Here is a 20000-nt window from a genome sequence, read left to right on the forward strand (position 1 = left end):
TGTCTCTCTCTAATTAGTTTGTCTCTTACCTGTCTGTCTCTCTCTAACCTGTCTCTCTCTAACCTGTCTGTCTCTCTCTAACATGTTTGTCTCTCTCTAACTTGTCTGTCTCTAACCTGTCTGTCTCTCTCTAACCTGTCTCTCTCTAACGTGTTTGTCTCTCTCTAACTTGTCTGTCTCTAACCTGTCTGTCTCTCTCTAACCTGTCTCTCTCTAACGTGTTTGTCTCTCTCTAACTTGTCTGTCTCTAACCTGTCTGTCTCTCTCTAACCTGTCTCTCTCTAACGTGTTTGTCTCTCTCTAACTTGTCTGTCTCTAACCTGTCTGTCTCTCTCTAACCTGTCTCTCTCTAATTAGTTTGTCTCTTACCTGTCTGTCTCTCTCTAACCTGTCTCTCTCTAATTAGTTTGTCTCTTACCTGTCTGTCTCTCTCTAACCTGTCGGTTCAGAAGAAGCAGGTCTCCCTCAGAGACAAGCTTCCTTTCGACTTGATCAGACCAAAGAAGAAGAACATGAGACGGGACCGTTGGTATCGTCCACAGAGACGTCCCTGTCCAGTCTCTGGTCAGTTCACCATCAACAAGACTGACATCACACAGTACGACTTCCACAGCTCCGGAGACGAAGATGAAGACAGTCCATCACCGGCGCCGGTCAGTGTCACATCTGTCTCATGGTCATGTGATTGTACTGAGGAGTACTGCAGAGTACTGAGGAGTACTGAGGAGTACTGCAGAGTACTGAGGGGGTACTGAGGAGTACTGCAGAGTATTGAGGAGTACTGCAGAGTATTGAGGAGTATTGAGGAGTACTGAGGAGTACTGCAGAGTACTGAGGGGGTACTGAGGAGTACTGCAGAGTATTGAGGAGTACTGCAGAGTATTGAGGAGTATTGAGGAGTACTGAGGAGTACTGCAGAATACTGAAGAGTATTGAGGAGCACTGTAGAGTACTGAGGAGTACTGCAGAGTACTGCAGAGTACTGAGGAGTACTGAGGAGTACTGCAGAGTATTGAGGAGTACTGCAGAGTACTGAGGAGTACTGTAGAGTACTGAGGAATACTGAGGAGCACTGTAGAGTACTGCAGAGTACTGTGATGTTACTCTGTGTGATACTGTGTTTGACTCTGTGTTTGGATGTGTCCTCAGTCTCCTCCCCGTCCTCCGTCCTCGTCTGATGAAGACAGTGATGCTGATGGAGTGTTTGTGTTCAGGAGGAGAGCAGGATGTCAGTATCTGTCTGTGAGTCCAGAAACTTTATTTTTCTAAACTTTATTTACAACATGTGAGAACGGAGAGAACAAAAGAACATTTAGACTCAGTAACTGTCTTTAACCACAGACACCTCACCGTTTAATAACAGACATAAGATCCATTAGATCCGTCAGCACCAGAACCACCAGACACATGAACAGTTTCTTCACCAAAGACCTTCACTCTCCTCAACAAACTGCTGTGTGTTTGTTTCTTCAGCCCTGTGTGGAGCAGACGGGTGGAGCTCATCATCCAAAGCTCCTCCCTCAGTGTCTCCGTCACTCTCTGACCAAACTGACTCCTCATTGGACGGGACTGAGTTGCCGCAGGATAGGACGAGGGGGCAGGTAATGGTTCATTTCACACAGTGTTCTGGAGATGAAAACTACCTGAGACACATTTTAAACTACGTGAGACACATTTTAAACTACCTGAGACATGTTTAAACTACCTGAGACGTTAAAACTACCTGAGACATATTTAAACTACCTGAGACATATTTAAACTACCTGAGACACATTTAAACTACCTGAGACACGTTTAAACTACCTGAGACGTTAAAACTACCTGAGACATGTTAAAACTACCTGAGACATGTTTAAACTACCTGAGACATGTTTAAACTACCTGGGATACATTTTAAACTACCTGAGACATGTTTAAACTACCTGAGACATGTTTAAACTACCTGAGACACACTTTAAACTACCTGAGACACATTTTAAACTACCTGAGACACGTTTAAACTACCTGAGACATGTTTAAACTACCTGAGACATGTTTAAACTACCTGAGACACATTTTAAACCACCTGAGACACATTTGAAACTACCTGAGACACGTTTAAACTACCTGAGACACATTTTAAACCACCTGAGACACATTTGAAACTACCTGAGACATGTTTAAACTACCTGAGACACGTTTAAACTACCTGAGACACATTTTAAACCACCTGAGACAACATACGTCACCCTGAGAATTCAGACAAATCATGTCCTACCAAAAATAATGTGAACTTTTATTCATACAAATAAATTTTCTCTAATTTCACTCAGTATTTAATTATGAATGATTGAATCTCCTGAAAGTCTTTTGTCCATCTCTCTGATCAGGATTATCCTGGACCGAGCCTCCTCAGGTCTGGATCCAGTACTGAGGCACATGGACTCTTTGATCGGGACCAGGACCTGGACCTGGCTCTTTACTGATCCTGTAAGACTGGACCAGGGCTTGGACCAGGACTTGGACCAGAACATGGACCTGGACCCCTCCCTGACTAAACTCCTGAACAACATCCAGACCCTGAGGAGGTTCTGCTACAGACCCAGACCATCTCAGGACCAGAGGGAAAGGGGCAGGAGGACACCTGAAACCAGAACTGGACCAAGTGAGTCCTTGTAATACTATAAATCAATGTGTTGAAAGACACGTTTAAACTACCTGAGACACGTTTTAAACTACCTGAGACACGTTTAAACTACCTGAGACACATGTTTTAAACTACCTGAGACACGTTTTAAACTACCTGAGACACATGTTTTAAACTACCCGAGACACGTTTTAAACTACCTGAGACACATGTTTTAAACTACCCGAGACACGTTTTAAACTACCTGAGACACGTTTTAAACTACCTGAGACACATTTTAAACTACCCGAGACATGTTTAAACTACCTGAGACACGTTTTAAACTACCTGAGACACGTTTTAAACTACCTGAGACATGTTTTAAACTACCTGAGACATGTTTAAACTACCTGAGACACATTTTAAACTACCTGAGACACGTTTTAAACTACCTGAGACACGTTAAAACCATCTGAGAGACATGTTTTAGATATGGGTCTGGACAGACATAATGTAAACTGACACCTGATTGGTTGGTGGAGACATAGGATCTAGTTCTAATCACAGACTGATCTGAGATCTGATCTGAATCTCATTCAGTGTTTCTGTTTTTGATGCTGACAAGATAATTAATTATTGTGAAATTAAATAAAGAAAAACTGCTTTTTCTTTCTCTCATGTTGCCTTCAGGTTCATCTGAAATCACTCAAACTGTTGTAGATCAACATTCACCTGAATCTCTGAATATTTCATATTTCTTTCACTCGATGCTTCCTGTTTCTGACCTGAAGATGTTTTAGTTGATGTCATGACTCACCTGCAGAGTCCAACCTACTGCTGTTCTGCTCTGCTGTGTGTGTGTGTGTGTGTGTGTGTGTGTGTGTGTGTGTGTGTGTGTGTCTGCAGGTGGCATCACAGAGGAGCAGTACCACTGTCAGCAGCTGCTACAGATGCAGAAACAACAGCTGGAACAGCTGCATATCAGCATCACCACCACAGCTCCACACAGAACACAGGTAACATGTTACTCTTCAAACACTCAACATATAAATCAGGAAAAAATCTCACTTTAGAGCCTTGGTGTCCAACTTTATTTGTTTTGTTTGTTTGTTTGTTTTTTTACCCCCAGTGTTTCAGGTTTTTAGTTGAACAAGATGCCATTTTCCTTTTAAAATAAAAGAGGTGAAGTTTGGGCTTTTCAGAATAAAAGTCTGCCCTCTGTTGATCCGTCATGTGTCACAGATCAATTTCAAAAGAAATCATAAAGAAAATTTGGATACGAACACAAAAGACTGAGAAAAACAAAACAGAAGTCAGGGAAACAAAATAAATAAAAACGTAACATAAACACTTCAGTTAAACTTGATGATTTGCATCAAAACAAAAAAGAAAAAACGGCCTACAAACCTTAAAATGTTGGTAAAAACTCTCAACATGTGCAGCTCCACTAAAATCACAAAAAATATTTATGAACCAGAAAAATGAAGGACAGTAAATAAAGATGGCCGCTGCCTCTCCTCCTCCTGCTGTCAAACTGAGTCCAGAATCTCTCTGATACAAGCGCCGCCATCATCATCATGTGGTAAAGAGGCCCCGCCCACTTAGAGCTCAGCTGTCAATCAAGACATGAAACCTCCTTTTTATATCATCAGATAACTAATTAAAACCAAACTGATGAGAAGAATGAAGAAGTGAACAAACATCAGCGTGATAAGAACGATCCAACATGACTGAAACGTGTCGTTGATGTTTGCCGTTTACCGTCGAGCCTGTCCTGCCCCGTTCCGTCTCATCCTGTCCCGTTTTGTCTTATTCTGTCCTGTCCTACCCCATCCTGTCCCGTCCCGTTCTGGTTCTGCTCCACAGTCCAGCAGGTCCAGTGATACCAGTCTGAAGACTCTGGACTCATCCAGTGCCCAGTTTGCAGGTTCAGCTGACGCTCGTCCTCGTCCTCACCATGGTCACATGACCAGCGAAAACAAACCCTACAAAACCGGCATCAACAGACTCCACCCTCCATCAGGTGAGCGGTCTCACCTGTCTGAGCATCACAGGCTGAAAAACAAGTGTTGGTTAAAAATACTACCATGTGCTCAACATATTCAAACATGTTGCCATGGCAACACCATGTGGACGTTACCATGTGACAGTGTTTTATTTATTCATTGATGCTTAATTTTCACAACATGAAGACATTTTCATAAATGATCACAGCTGATCAATAAATCTCAGTAATTGCTGATGACTAATAATAAAACTTTATTTAAACATGTTTCTTACAAAAACATGGATTATAAGTTAAACTCCTCCTCAGGTCCCTCCAGGCCTCTGCACTCCTCCTCCCCTCAGTCCCTCCTCACCCAGAGGAGCCAGGTGGGAGTCCTGTCCCCTGCCCACCCCCACACTGCTCCACCTTCAGCCCCCCCAGCATCTGCCTTAAAGCTCGCCGCCGCCGCCGCCGCCGCTGCCGCCAGCCTCAACCAAGTACCCAAAAACCTACACACACCTGACCAGGTAAACATCCACATACACACACCTGACCAGGTAAACATCCACGTACACACACCTGACCAGGTAAACATCCACCTACACACACCTGACCAGGTAAACATCCACATACACACACCTGACCAGGTAAACATCCACCTACACACACCTGACCAGGTAAACATCCACGTACACACACCTGACCGGTTGTTTTTCCTCACAGAGACTCTCGAGAGCTGGAGAGCTTCCTGAGCAGACTGTCAGAGACCATGCTGCCCATGGAGGTCACATGACATCGTATCCCATCATGCCTCGCTGCTCCTCAGTGTCTGATTGGTGGTTGTGACTCACTGTGACCTCCAGAAGAAGACGAATCAGAACATTTCACTGAGTTTGGATCTTATTAATATTAATATTATTATCAATATTATTATTGTTATTATTGTAGAGTTTGTTAAAACGTCTTTGATGTTAAATATATTTTGTTGGTTTTTTTTCATATGACTTCACCGTCAACTCTGATTGGTTCATAATGAGTCACATATCCTCGCACTGATCAAGGAAAATAAAGAACAAAGAAGGGTCATTACATCACTTCCTGTCACTACATCACTGTAGAACATTCTACGTTCTGCCTGTAATAACAGCTTCATTCTTTCTAATGAAATCTTTATAACCCTCCTCTGATCATTAACTGTTCATTGAGATGTTATAAAGTGACGTTAGAACAAACAGAGTATCAAGTGAAGCTGTGATGTTTGTGGGATCCAAACCTGATCATTTCACTGGTTTATGTGCTGCTATCAATAATAATTATTGAGGCAGAATAATCATCATTATAATGAAAATAATATAAAGTGTGTGTACTGTGTGCAGTTTGACCTTCACTGCAGCTGTGAAGGTGAAACGTTCACCGCCTGTGATCTGACCTCGATGAACATTATGATTATACAGTTCTTCATATTTTAAACTAATGAAATTCATTAAATCAATCAAAATCATTCGGTGTTTTCAAAGTCATGTTATTGAACTGAGACAGATTCTGTATTCTGTTGGCGTTCAGATGCTGATGAGTGACTTCAATGTTCAACATAAGTGGCTTAATAAAGTTCAAGATGAGTCAAAGTTAAAAAGACAAACTGTAATAAAGCTGTCAGTCACCTGATGTGAAGCGTGTCCAGATTCTACTGGACAGTTTGGTGTCTTTCTTCAGTGAGTGATGCCGCAGGTGAGTCCGTCACACGCTGCAGGTGAGTCGGTCACACGCTGCAGGTGAGTCGGTCACACGCTGCAGGTGAGTCGGTCACACGCTGCAGGTGAGTCCGTCACACGCCGCAGGTGAGTCCGTCACACGCCGCAGGTGAGTCCGTCACACGCCGCAGGTTTCCACCCAGACATGTTTTGGATAAATTATAAATCCAGTGTTGAAGCTTTAAGCTTCACCTGGAATTTTGTCTGAGATTCTAAATGGTATCAAACCTCAGGTCGGGTGTTTTATCCCTGCAGCTCAGCGCAGTTTACATCTTCATTGTTTAATAATGTGAAGTATTTCCACCCAGAGCTGCTGTCAGTCGTCATGTTGTGTCTCATTCAGATGGTAGAGACACAAGTTACTCGACACAAAAGAGCAACAAAACATTTATGTATCACATGCTGTGACTTTGTTTTCCTTTTCTCCCAAATGCCAATTAAATCGATTTTTCTGTGAACGCCAAACCAAAAACAGACAAGTCTTCTGGGAAAAAAAAGAATTTGACAGTTAGGGCTCCAGACAGATGTTTTTTTTATTTGTTTGCTGTTTTTTGTTTGTTTGTTTGTTTTGATGATAAAAGCTGCAGACCTGTGGTACAAATGATTGAGTATTTTGTGTATTTTCATTTTTTGTGGTATGTTGACAGTGTTAGATGTTTTTAAATGAATTAAATTAATCAAAAAAATATTTCTGACATTACATCACAAACAATCAGAGGGAGCTCATGTACCATCGGTGGAACACGTACCACAGTTTGAGAGTCCAGGTTCTAATCAATCAATCATAAAAAGAAAAGGGTGAGGCAAGAAATAAAACAGATATACAGTCCTTAACAGATTTATTAGACCACCTGTCATAAAAACGAGAAAATAAATATTTTAGAAATCTTTCAAAAACGTGTTTAAAACTCTTATTTATTTGTCAAATAACAAACTGAAACAGGTAAACAGTCTTTTCTTCGTCCTCTTTGGTCTTTAACAGTTTGCATCTTGCTGACGTTGTTTTTATGTGTTTGTCTCTTTTGTTGTTGAGGTCAGATCGTTTCTATCTGTTCAGACTTCAGATGAAACTTTTCTGTGATCAATCTTTGAATCTACTAAAACCAAAATTAGTCCAACAGGATTCAGATCCAGACTTTGACTTGTCCGGTCCATCAGGTCCAGAACTCCAGAGTCTTTGTCTCGGTCAAATCGTCTCTGCACAGATTTGAAGTTTGCTTTGGTTCATTGTCTTGTTGGTTTATGAACCCTCGACCAATCAGATTCAGTCCAGAAGGAATCCCATGATGCACTGAGATGTTGTGTTTGACGTTCTTGTTCATGATGTCGTTGATTTATTTCTGAATGGATGTTTTTTTTTCCCCTCAGTGTTACAGAATTGATCAGTTTTGTCACTGATCATCTGATTGATCAGCTGATCTGTGTAGACAGAAGGACTCCATGTCCCAGAGTTCTGTGCGACTGGGTGGTTCAGGGTGGACCTGTGTAAGGTGGGAGGGATCAGTCCATCAGTCCGTCAGCGTCCTGGAGATGGAGAGACGAGGACCGGACTGAGACCCGCAGCATCAGGACCGAGTGGACCGAAGACTGAAGACTGAAGCCTGTCTCCCGGCGTGTCTCCCGGTGTGTCTCCCGGTGTGTGAGCGGGTCTTTGTCTCGGTGTGTCCGTGATGGTGGACGCGGCGGAGTGCGGGCTGTGCGGGGTGAAGGTGATGTGTCGCTTCAGGCCGCTGAACGACGCTGAGCGGAACCGCGGAGACAAACTAGTCCCCAAATTCAGCGGAGAGGACACGGTGGTGGTGGCGGTGAGTCCAACACACAGAGACACAGACACACAGAGACACAGACAGACAGATGAAGCACACGGTGTTCATGTTTCCACCGACACACCCTCCGTCAGCAACAATAGAAACCTGAGGCACCGACACACACACACACACACACACACACACTCAGTCACACACACACACACACACACACACACACACACACACACACACACTCAGTCACACACACACACACACACACACACACACACACACTCAGTCACACACACACACACACACACACTCACACACACACTCACACACACTCACTCACACACACACACACACACACACACACACACACACACACACACACTCACACACACAGATCTGTTGATTTGATTTTTAAAATGTGAATGACAAGAAAATTTGACCGTGAGCAGATCAATAATTTAATATCTCCAACAGAAGATCAATAATCAATAAAATCAGATTAAAATGTTTGAACCACCTGAGGGTCCATCAGCCCTGAGTGACGTCATTTATAAATAATATCTTAATGATCAAATATCACAAACATGATGATCGTATAGACCATGATGCACAGAGCTGGAGAGTAATAGATTACATGTAATCTGGATACAGGTTACAGATAAAATGTAGTCAGATTACAGTTACATTTAATTCATTCATTAAATAATAAAATAATTCATTCAACATTTTATGTCTTTAAATCAATCAATCAATCGATCAATCCATCAGTTGATCACAACAAAGGAAGGAACAAACTAATAAACCAAACAACAAACATAAAACACAACATGATTCAGTTTGTAATGAAAAAAAAGTCTCAATTCTCTGATTTCAGTTTCTTAAATGTGAATATTTTCTTTGAGTTGTGGACAAAACGAGACATTTTATAGATCAAACAACTAATTGATTAGTGGTAAAATTATCACCAGATTGATCACTAGTTGAACAATAGGTTGAAACATGTGAAAACAGGTGGACAGTACGGTGACGTCCGTCCACCTGACGTCTCTGTACTGTCATACAGGATTTAAAAACATCAGAGCTGCAGCTGCGAAGGCTCTGGGAAACGAGGCCCAGTCTGTTGATTGATTATGATCAAAGGTTGAAAAGTAGTTCCAAACAGTTGGAGGACATGGACATATGTCTGTGTCCTCCACATGTTTGGTTCTACTTTTCAACCTTTGACCTATTGACCTATTTTTCAAGTCTTTCCTGTAACAATTATTTTCATTATTGATTAATCTGTCGATCATTTTCTCCATGATTAGATCTGTTGTTTGTTCAATAAAATGTCAGTGGTGAAAAATGTCTCTCAAAGTCCAACATGACGTCCTCAAATGTCTCGTTTTGTCCACAACTCAAAGATCATCAGTTTCCTGTCAGAGAGGAAAGAAACCAGAAAATATTCACATTTAAGAAACTGAAATCAGAGAATTTAGACTTAATAAAAAAAAACTCAAAATGATTAATTGATTATCAAAATAGTTAATTGATTATTTGTTTCAGCTCTAAGATTTTCAATTTAGTATGATAATAAATGTGTGAAATCTCCGTATTTGAGCCATTTTGCATTAAAAAATTACTGAAATCATTTAACTAGAGCTGCAACAAACAAAATGATCTTCTCTGTCCGTCTCCGTCCTGATGAAGGTCACATGACTCTGTCTCCGTCCTGATGAAGGTCACATGACTCTGTCTCCTTCTCCTCCTCAAAATGAATATAAATATGGAAAATATAATGATGCAGATTTATGTTAAATATAATGAGGACAGTCCGGTCTGTCTGCTGTCGTTAACTTCAATGAGACATCGTTATCTTTAACGAGTTGTTATTATCTTTAACGAGACATCGTTAAGTCTAACGAGAAATCGGTAACTCGACATAAACAGACATCAGTGTATTTTGTCAGTGAAAATTTGTTTCCTTTAGGTCAGTTTAAGTTTTAAGAAACTTTAAGACAAAAAACATCTAATTATATTTAATAAAGTGTAAAACAGAAACTGTTTGTCTTCAATCTGACAAAATCAAACACCTTCATGTTCAAAGTCTTTAATCTGAAGAAAAATGAAGTCATGAACTTTAATTATGTGCCGATTCGTCTCTGCACAACAAAACTGGATCAGTTCAGGATTTATGTTTCATTTTTAAGACATAAAAAAATTTAAATCAACAAAAAACATGGAAATATCTTTGAACATTCAGATTTTAATAAAACATGAAGAATCTGAACATTATTCATCTGTTCATCATCCTCTGTGAACCTCAGAGTTCAGCCTCATGGGAAATATTCTGTCTCCATGACAGCAGAGGCTGAAGGTCGCCACACATCATGTGACTGACAGCAGAGCATCAATATACGACTACCGCCACTCATCATTTTATATAAAGAGCCATCTGTTAAATAAATAAAGAGAATCATTGTCATGTTTTCCATCAAACTGCTGAGTATCAAAAGGTTTGTCTCATATAATATAACAAAATAAAATATTATATTATAACAAAATAATATAATATAATATAATATAATATAATATAATATAATATAATATAACTCCAACTCTTTAGATCATAAACACTTTGTATCCATGTCTTTGTGTGTGTGTGTCATTAAACAGCAATCATCTTCATGTCCTCTGATTGGTTCAGTCTTCTCCCAGTGGGATGCAGTTACCATGACGACAGGCGTCTTATTGAGATGCAGACACACACACAGAGTGAATCAGACAGATGGAGCTGAACTACAAACATGACAGAACACGACTGAAAGCCAACTGATCCATCAGCTGATCAACAATCTGTAACTACTTCAGATCAATCAATCATCTAAATAAATCAATAGTCACTGAAAACAAGACTGTGCAGCGTCACACTCACTGTTGTTTTGGATTAATTTTATTGATCACATCTGATACAGATTTTCATCAGCTGTGAACTCCCATGATCCCACACTGTGTCCTGAAGTACTGTGGGATCATGGGAGTTGTTGTCCTCACTGTAAAAAATCTTTCCTGCCAACCATCTGATGAGGTGCCAATCAGTTTATAATGAAAATAGAATCAATACGGATCAATCATCAGCTGTGTTCAGTGTGCTTTGATCACTTTAATGATTGATTGATCAGGTTCCTCTGATGACTCGGTGTTTGTCTGCTTTCAGTTTCTGTCATGTGTGAAACATTACTGCTTTTCTTTGATTCGAGAAAAAAGTAAAAAACATTTAGATTCTTCTGTCGATGAAGAGAAAACACACATCAACAACAACAAAAATAATAAACATAAATAAATAAACAGTAATTATTCCTCTGACATTTGAATATTGAGGTGTCTCTGAATCTGTGTGTGTCTGTGTCCATGCTGATAAAACATCAAACTGTCCTCACATCAGGTAAATGTCAGCAGATCACACATGCGCACGCACACACACACACACACACAGACACACACACACACACACAGAACAGACACACACACACACACACACACACACACACACACACACACACACACACACACACACACACTCGAATGACATCTTATTTTGACTTTAACAAGGATTCAAACTGTTAGGAACACAAAAATCCCTCAGGTGTCTGTAAAAATGATGTTATACTTTATATAACTTTTCATAACTTGATGGTCCTTTTGTTTTTGTGACGCTCAGTCTGACATTTGGATGATTGGATGTTTGATCTTATTTTGGCGGTGTGTTTGGTCTTATTTTGGCGGTGTGTTTGGTCTTACTTTGGCGGTGTGTTTGATCTTATTTTGGCGGTGTGTTTGGTCTTACTTTGGCGGTGTGTTTGATCTTATTTTGGCGGTGTGTTTGGTCTTACTTTGGCGGTGTGTTTGGTCTCACTTTGACGGTGTGTTTGATCTTATTTTGGCGGTGTGTTTGGTCTTATTTTGGCGGTGTGTTTGGTCTTACTTTGGCAGTGTGTTTGATCTTATTTTGGCGGTGTGTTTCCTGTGTTTCAGGGGAAGCCCTACGTGTTTGACAGAGTTCTCCCTCCGAACACTGAGCAGGTTCAGGTGTATGACACCTGTGCCCGACAGATCGTTAAAGGTCAGTCGTCCTCATTAACTCTCTCATTTCATTTAACTTTTAATGGTCATGTTGTGTTTATATATGACAACCAATCAGACGCCTCAGTTTGATGTGATAGTAACACGAAAATTACAACACTGGAACACAACAGTGACAATAAAATAAGAACACAATAATAACACATTAATAACACATTAATAACACATTAATAACACATTAATAACACACAGTAAATGAAACGTGTAAACAGATTATTAGTTAAGTGTGTGTGTCTGTTCTGTGTGTGTGTTGTGTGTGTGTGTGTTCCAGATGTGTTGGGAGGATATAACGGCACCATCTTTGCGTACGGTCAGACGTCGTCAGGAAAGACTCACACCATGGAGGTCAGTTTCTTTCAATATATTTATGATCAATATATTGTTATTAAATTGATATTTTAATGTTTCAGTGTGTCACACTTTAACATCACACATTGTAAATAAAAATGGCCGCCACTGTATCTTGTTCATCTTGTGTATCTTCGCGCTGCCATCTTGTTCTGATGATGTCATTTGGCGCCAGCGTCTGTGCGGTAGTGATTGAGCGTGGAGCTGCGGTATTGAGGCCCCGCCCCCTTTACATCATCTAATAACAAAGAATTTCCTTAAACGACAGAAACTTTTATCTCATGTCACTTCAGTGTTTTAGTTTGGTTCATGTCCCATCTGCTAACATTCAGGGGGCGGGGCTTATGACCTGTCCCGCAGCCGGCCACCAGGCGCCGACAGAGAGCTGACATGTCGTCTGTCTTTAGTCAATGAACTTAATTTTTATTTAACTTTAATTTTGTCGTATTTTCAAAATAATCTGCATTTTATTTGGTAATTGAATTATTGTTCATTTGTGAAGATTTGAATGAACAATCTTTTGTTTTAATGTGTTTATATATTTTTAAGGGGTTTCATTGCATTTTAATTTTTTTATAATGTTTTTTTTTTTATTTTTAAATGTGTCTTAATGTGTTTTAGTAACGTTGTAATAATGTTTAATAATGGTTTGTTATGTAACCCTCCAGGGGAACCTGCACAACCCCCGTCTGATGGGAATCATCCCTCGAATCGCCAGAGACATCTTCGACCACATCTACTCCATGGATGAGAACCTGGAGTTTCACATCAAGGTGATGATGTCATTGTGACACTGATAACATCATCAGTGACATCAGTGTTTTTCTGCTGCCTGATTGGTTCATTATTCACTGAAAATCACTTTGACCTGCAGGAATGTGTTACGATTATAACAAATCTACAGAATAAACACAATTACATCACAACATCTCAATAAAACGGGTTAAAAATACAAATGTATCATGTTTGTATATCACTAAATATTTGAAACCTCCTTTTTGGACCTCAGAGACTCCGTAGTTTCCTGTCTGTTGTCCATGAAGAGTTAAATCTGGTCAGACGTCGTGTAGAGACTCTGTTCTCCTGAGCAGAGAGCAGCGAGGCGTTCACTGACCCACCTGCTCTCCATATGTTCACTGCTGACCAGCTGCTCTGCTGTCAGATACTGTAAACATGAGTGTTTATGTCAGCACTGCACACAACACAACACAAAACAACAACACAACACAACAACACAACAACACGACACAACACAACAACACAACACAACAACACGACACAACACAAAACAACAACACGACACAAAACAACAACACAACACAACAACACGACACAACACAAAACAACACAACACAACAACACAACAACACAACACAACACAACAACACAACACAACAACACAACACAACACAACAACACGACACAACACAACAACACGACACAACACAAAACAACAACACAACACAACAACACAACAACACAGCACAAAACAACACGACACAACACAACAACACAACAACACAACACAAAACAACACGACACAACACAACAACACAACACAACACAACACAACAACACAACACAACAACACAACACAACAACACAAAACAACAACACAACACAACAACACAACACAAAACAACACGACACAACACAACAACACAACACAAAACAACACGACACAACACAACAACACAACACAACAACACGACACGACACAACACAACAACACAACACAAAACAACAACACAACACAACACAAAACAACAACACAACAACACGACACAACAACACAACACAACACAACACAAAACAACAACACAACAACACAACAACACAACACAACACAACAACACAACAACACAACACAACACAACAACACAACACAAAACAACACGACACAACACAACAACACAACACAACAACACAACACAACACAACACAAAACAACAACACAACAACACAACAACACAACAACACAACACAACACAACAACACAACACAACAACACAACAACACAACACAAAACAACACGACACAACACAACAACACAACACAACACAAAATAACAACACAACAACACAACAACACAACACAAAACAACAACACAACAACACGACACAACACAACAACACAGCAACACAACAACACGACACAACAACACGACACAAAACAACAACACAACACAACACAAAACAACAACACAACACAAAACAACAACACAACACAAAACAACAACACGACACAATGACACAATGACACAACAACACAACAACACGACACAACAACACGACACAAAACAACAACACAACACAAAACAACAACACGACACAAAACAACAACACAACAACACGACACAAAACAACAACACAACACAAAACAACAACACAACACAAAACAACAACACAACACAACAACACAACACAACAACACGACACAAAACAACAACACGACACAACACAAAACAACAACACAACACAACAACACAACAACATAACACAACAACACGACACAACACAACAACACAACACAAAACAACAACACAAAACAACAACACAACAACACAAAACAACAACACGACACAACAACACAACAACACGACACAAAACAACAACACAACAACACGACACAACAACACAACACAATAACACAACACAACAACACAACACAAAACAACAACACAAAACAACAACACAATAACACAACACAACAACACAACACAACAACACAACACAACAACACGACACAACAACACAACACAAAACAACAACACAATAACACAACACAACAACACAACACAACAACACAACACAACAACACAACAACACAACACAAAACAACAACACAATAACACAACACAACAACACAACACAACAACACGACACAACAACACAACACAAAACAACAACACAACACAACAACACAACACAAAACAACAACACAACACAAAACAACAACACAACAACACGACACAACACAAAACAACAACACAGCACAAAACATACATTTAATAAAACCCTTAATAATAATAATAATAATAATAATAATAATAATAAATGCGTATTTTTTATGAATATGTGTTAAATCATGATTTTTTACACATGAAGTTTGGTTTACTGTTCCTGGAAAATCATTAATACATCTTGTTTGTCTCTGAAGGAGAAAATATAATTTATACACGTTAGTATGTTACAGTAGACAGTATATAATTTATATAGACAGTATATAATTTATATAGACAGTATATAATTTATATAGACAGTATATAATTTATATAGACAGTATATACACGTCACCGTGTTCATTAAAGGTGTCTCTTTTTCTCTGCAGGTCTCTTATTTTGAAATCTATCTGGATAAAATCAGAGACTTGCTCGATGGTGAGGATAATATTTAACAAATTTAATTATTTTTAATCATATTTAATAAGATATTAATTCACATTAAAGTGTGTCAGTGTTGATGATGAACCTGCTGATGATGTTTAATTCATGTTTCAGTGTCAAAGACGAACCTGGCCGTCCACGAGGACAAAAACAGGGTTCCTTATGTCAAGGTAATATTTCATATATGAATAAGAATATATCAGTACTACAGTATCAGTATCTGCAGTATCAGTACTGCAGTATCAGTACTGTAGTATCAATACTACAGTATCAGTACTACAGTATCAGTACTGTAGTATCAGTACTGCAGTATCAGTACTGTAGTATCAGTACTACAGTATCAGTACTACAGTATCAGTACTGCAGTATCAGTACTGTAGTATCAGTATCTGCAGTATCAGTACTGTAGTATCAGTATCTGCAGTATCAGTACTGCAGTATCAGTACTACAGTATCAGTATCTGCAGTATCAGTACTACAGTATCAGTATCTGCAGTATCAGTACTGCAGTATCAGTACTGTAGTATCAGTACTGCAGTATCAGTACTACAGTATCAGTATCTGCAGTATCAGTACTACAGTATCAGTATCTGCAGTATCAGTACTGTAGTATCAGTACTGCAGTATCAGTACTGCAGTATCAGTACTTTTTGCTGTGTATCTCCTGTCAGGGCTGCACTGAGCGTTTTGTTTCCAGTCCTGATGAAGTGATGGACGTCATCGACGAGGGAAAAGCAAACAGACACGTCGCCGTCACCAGTCAGTCTATTACTACACCACAACTACTACTACTACTACTAGTATTACTACTGCTACACTGCAGAACACCTGAAAAGACATCAGACCCACACAACAGAAAACTGAACTTTGTATCTTCATTAGCTTCATTTGCCTAATTAGCTAATTAGTATGAATCATGTATTCAGAGTATTAATTGTGTATTTCTGTGTGTTTTTGTGTTTTCCTGCAGACATGAATGAGCACAGTTCTCGCAGTCACAGTATTTTTCTGATCAACATCAAGCAGGAGAACGTGGAGACGGAGATGAAACTGTCGGGGAAACTCTACCTGGTCGACCTGGCAGGCAGCGAGAAGGTCACACTGCTCCACTGAACGACCCGTCACACCTTCATCACACTGATGATGAGGAGCAGCTTTTATTTCATCATTTAATGACTCGTCATGTTTTAACACAAACCTCTGTGCTGTTTCAGCTTCAGTAACGTTAATTTACCTCCAGAGTTCATGTAGAAATGCTGTTTCCAAAATCATGAAAGGTTTGCAGCAGTCAGATAATTCTTCCACAGAGAGGAGGGATAAGACAACGATGATGATGATGATGATGATGATGATGATGATGATGATGATGATGATGATGTTATTCAGGTGAGTAAAACGGGAGCTGAAGGTGCCGTGTTGGACGAGGCCAAAAACATCAATAAATCTCTTTCTGCTCTCGGCAACGTGATCGCTGCTCTGAGTGAAGGAACGGTGAGTTAGCTAACAGAGCACCAGCTGACATCATGCTAATGTTAGCTAACATTATGCTAACATTATCCAACCTCACGCTGAAAGTAGCCAACATCATGCTAACATGAGACAGCCTCATGCTAAAATTAACCAAGCTCATGCTAACTTTAGCTAACATCATGCTAACCTTAGCTAGCATCATGCTAACCTTAGCTAGCATCATGCCACCAGGTTGAGATATTGATAAATAATTTTTATTTCTTCTTTTAAAAAATGGATTTAGCCTCTTTTGAATCTTTGTGGATGTTCATTTAGTGAAATCACGTTGTCACTGTGTAAATATGTATATATACACACACACACACACACACACACACACACACACACACACACACGTCTATATTTGTATATATAAATTCAGTGTGTATATGTGTTTTATTTGCCGTGTGTTTGTAGAAAACTCACGTCCCGTACAGAGACAGTAAGATGACCCGGATCCTGCAGGACTCTCTGGGAGGTAACTGTCGAACCACAATCATCATCTGCTGCTCGCCGTCTGTTTACAACGAGGCTGAAACCAAGTCCACGCTCATGTTTGGACAGAGGTGCAACAACTAAACATGTTCATAATCATGTTATTTATGGTTGTGTAGCTGATGTCAGTCCAGAACAACAACTACAGACCAGTTTATGATGAACTGTCAGTCGATTATTCATCAGGTCCAAATGATGATTATTACAAGGGAAATACTGTAAAAATGTCCATCTGTGTTTGTGTTCCAGAGCTAAAACCATAAAGAACACAGTGTCGGTGAACCTGGAGCTGACGGCGGAGGAGTGGAAGAAGAAATATGAGAAGGAGAAGGAGAAGAACAGGAGTCTGAACATCATGATACAGAAACTGGAGAATGAACTGAAGCGCTGGAGGAAAGGTAAAGTCAACTTACATCACTTCAGATATGGTTTAGATTTTACACATCAGTTTTTACAGAGCAGAACACAATCCGCTTTCTGTTTGTCGTCCATCTGTTTCTTAAAGTTGACTCTTATTCTTTAATGTCTTCAGGTGAGTCTGTACCTGTGGAGGAGCAGCTGAGCAGCAGAAACAAGAAGAGCAACGGCGAGACGACGACAGTGATTGACAGCTTGGCTCCGCCCCCTGTCCCTCTGTCAGATGAAGAGAAGACACAGTACGAGACACTCATCACCAACCTGTACCAGCAGCTGGACGACAAGGTGAGTCTCACCTGTAATATCATCTGTATTATAAAGAGAGTCTCACCTGTACTATCACCTGTAGTAACTCACCTGTAGTCTGTGAAACATTTAAAAATGTGCTGACTCATGTTTCAGGATGATGAGATCAACCAGCACAGTCAGACAGCAGAAAAACTCAAACAGCAGCTGATCGATCAGGACGAGGTGAGTCTCACCTGAATGTTACAACCTCACCTGTATACACCTCATCTGTACACTGTATCAACCGTCATCCCTCCACCTGTTCCCCTGTTCATCATCCGTCCATCTAGCTGTTGGTGTCGAGCCGTCACGACTACGAGCGTCTGCAGGAGGAGCTCTCACGGCTGCAGAGAGACAGTGACTCGGCCAAAGAGGAGGTGAAGGAGGTGCTGCAGGCGCTGGAGGAGCTCGCCGTCAACTACGACCACAAGAGTCAAGAGGTGGAGAACAAGAACCGCTGCAATGAACAGCTGAACGAGGAACTCGCACACAAAACTGTGAGTCCACATCAAGAAACAAGATGAGAGGATGGTTGGATGTAGGATGGTTGGATGTAGGATGGTTGGATGTTTGATGTTAGGATGTTTGATGTTTGATGGTTGGATGTTTGATGTTAGGATGTAGGATGGTTGGATGTTTGATGTTAGGATGTTTGATGGTTGGATGTTTGATGTTAGGATGTTTGATGGTTGGATGTTTGATGTTAGGATGTTTGATGGTTGGATGTTTGATGTTAGGATGTTTGATGTTTGATGGTTGGATGTTTGATGTTGGATGTAGGATGGTTGGATGTTTGATGTTAGGATGTTTGATGTTTGATGGTTGGATGTTTGATGTTAGGATGTAGGATGGTTGGATGTTTGATGTTAGGATGTTTGATGGTTGGATGTTTGATGTTTGATGGTTGGATGTTTGATGTTTGATGTTTGATGTTTGATGTTAGGATGTTTGATGTTTGATGGTTGGATGTTTGATGTTGGATGTAGGATGGCTGGATGTTTGATGTTGGATGTTTGATGTTTGATGGTTGGATGTTTGATGTTGGATGTAGGATGGCTGGATGTTTGATGTTAGGATGTTTGATGGTTGATGGTTGGATGTTTGATGTTGGATGTAGGATGGTTGGATGTTTGATGTTTGATGTTGGATGTTTGATGGTTGGATGTAGGATGGTTGGATGTTTGATGTTGGATGTTTGATGGTTGGATGTAGGATGGTTGGATGTTTGATGTTTGATGGTTGGATGTTTGATGTTGGATGTTTGATGTTTGATGTTGGATGTTTGATGTTAGATGTTTGATGGTTGGATGTAGGATGGTTGGATGTAGGATGG

The 20000-nt window shown here is 40.0% G+C and overlaps 2 protein-coding genes across 2 annotated transcripts in view; both read left to right on the forward strand.

Moving 5' to 3' along the window:
• Positions 1-6944, forward strand: part of epc2 (enhancer of polycomb 2) — an 11692-nt gene extending 4748 nt beyond the window's left edge. The window contains exons 7-14 of the mRNA XM_084725594.1: positions 450-653; positions 1150-1242; positions 1474-1601; positions 2370-2644; positions 3512-3621; positions 4472-4628; positions 4920-5119; positions 5316-6944. Of these exons, the coding sequence (XP_084581720.1) occupies positions 450-653; positions 1150-1242; positions 1474-1601; positions 2370-2644; positions 3512-3621; positions 4472-4628; positions 4920-5119; positions 5316-5438 (1290 nt within the window). The 3' untranslated portion in view covers positions 5439-6944. The remainder of the gene's footprint in view (positions 1-449; positions 654-1149; positions 1243-1473; positions 1602-2369; positions 2645-3511; positions 3622-4471; positions 4629-4919; positions 5120-5315) is intronic.
• Positions 6945-7307: 363 nt separating this feature from the next.
• LOC146323394 (kinesin heavy chain-like) overlaps positions 7308-20000 on the forward strand; it is a 20717-nt gene continuing 8024 nt past the window's right edge. The window contains exons 1-14 of the mRNA XM_084725595.1: positions 7308-8148; positions 12118-12205; positions 12497-12570; positions 13242-13346; positions 15904-15952; positions 16073-16128; positions 16630-16717; positions 16929-17053; positions 17345-17449; positions 17885-18033; positions 18212-18360; positions 18495-18664; positions 18782-18850; positions 18958-19164. Coding sequence (XP_084581721.1) covers positions 8014-8148; positions 12118-12205; positions 12497-12570; positions 13242-13346; positions 15904-15952; positions 16073-16128; positions 16630-16717; positions 16929-17053; positions 17345-17449; positions 17885-18033; positions 18212-18360; positions 18495-18664; positions 18782-18850; positions 18958-19164 — 1569 coding nt within the window. The 5' untranslated portion in view covers positions 7308-8013. The remainder of the gene's footprint in view (positions 8149-12117; positions 12206-12496; positions 12571-13241; positions 13347-15903; positions 15953-16072; positions 16129-16629; positions 16718-16928; positions 17054-17344; positions 17450-17884; positions 18034-18211; positions 18361-18494; positions 18665-18781; positions 18851-18957; positions 19165-20000) is intronic.

Source organism: Lutjanus erythropterus, chromosome 8, assembly GCF_056507025.1.
Source record: "Lutjanus erythropterus isolate fLutEry1 chromosome 8, fLutEry1.hap2, whole genome shotgun sequence".
Classification (NCBI taxonomy): domain Eukaryota; kingdom Metazoa; phylum Chordata; class Actinopteri; order Lutjaniformes; family Lutjanidae; genus Lutjanus; species Lutjanus erythropterus.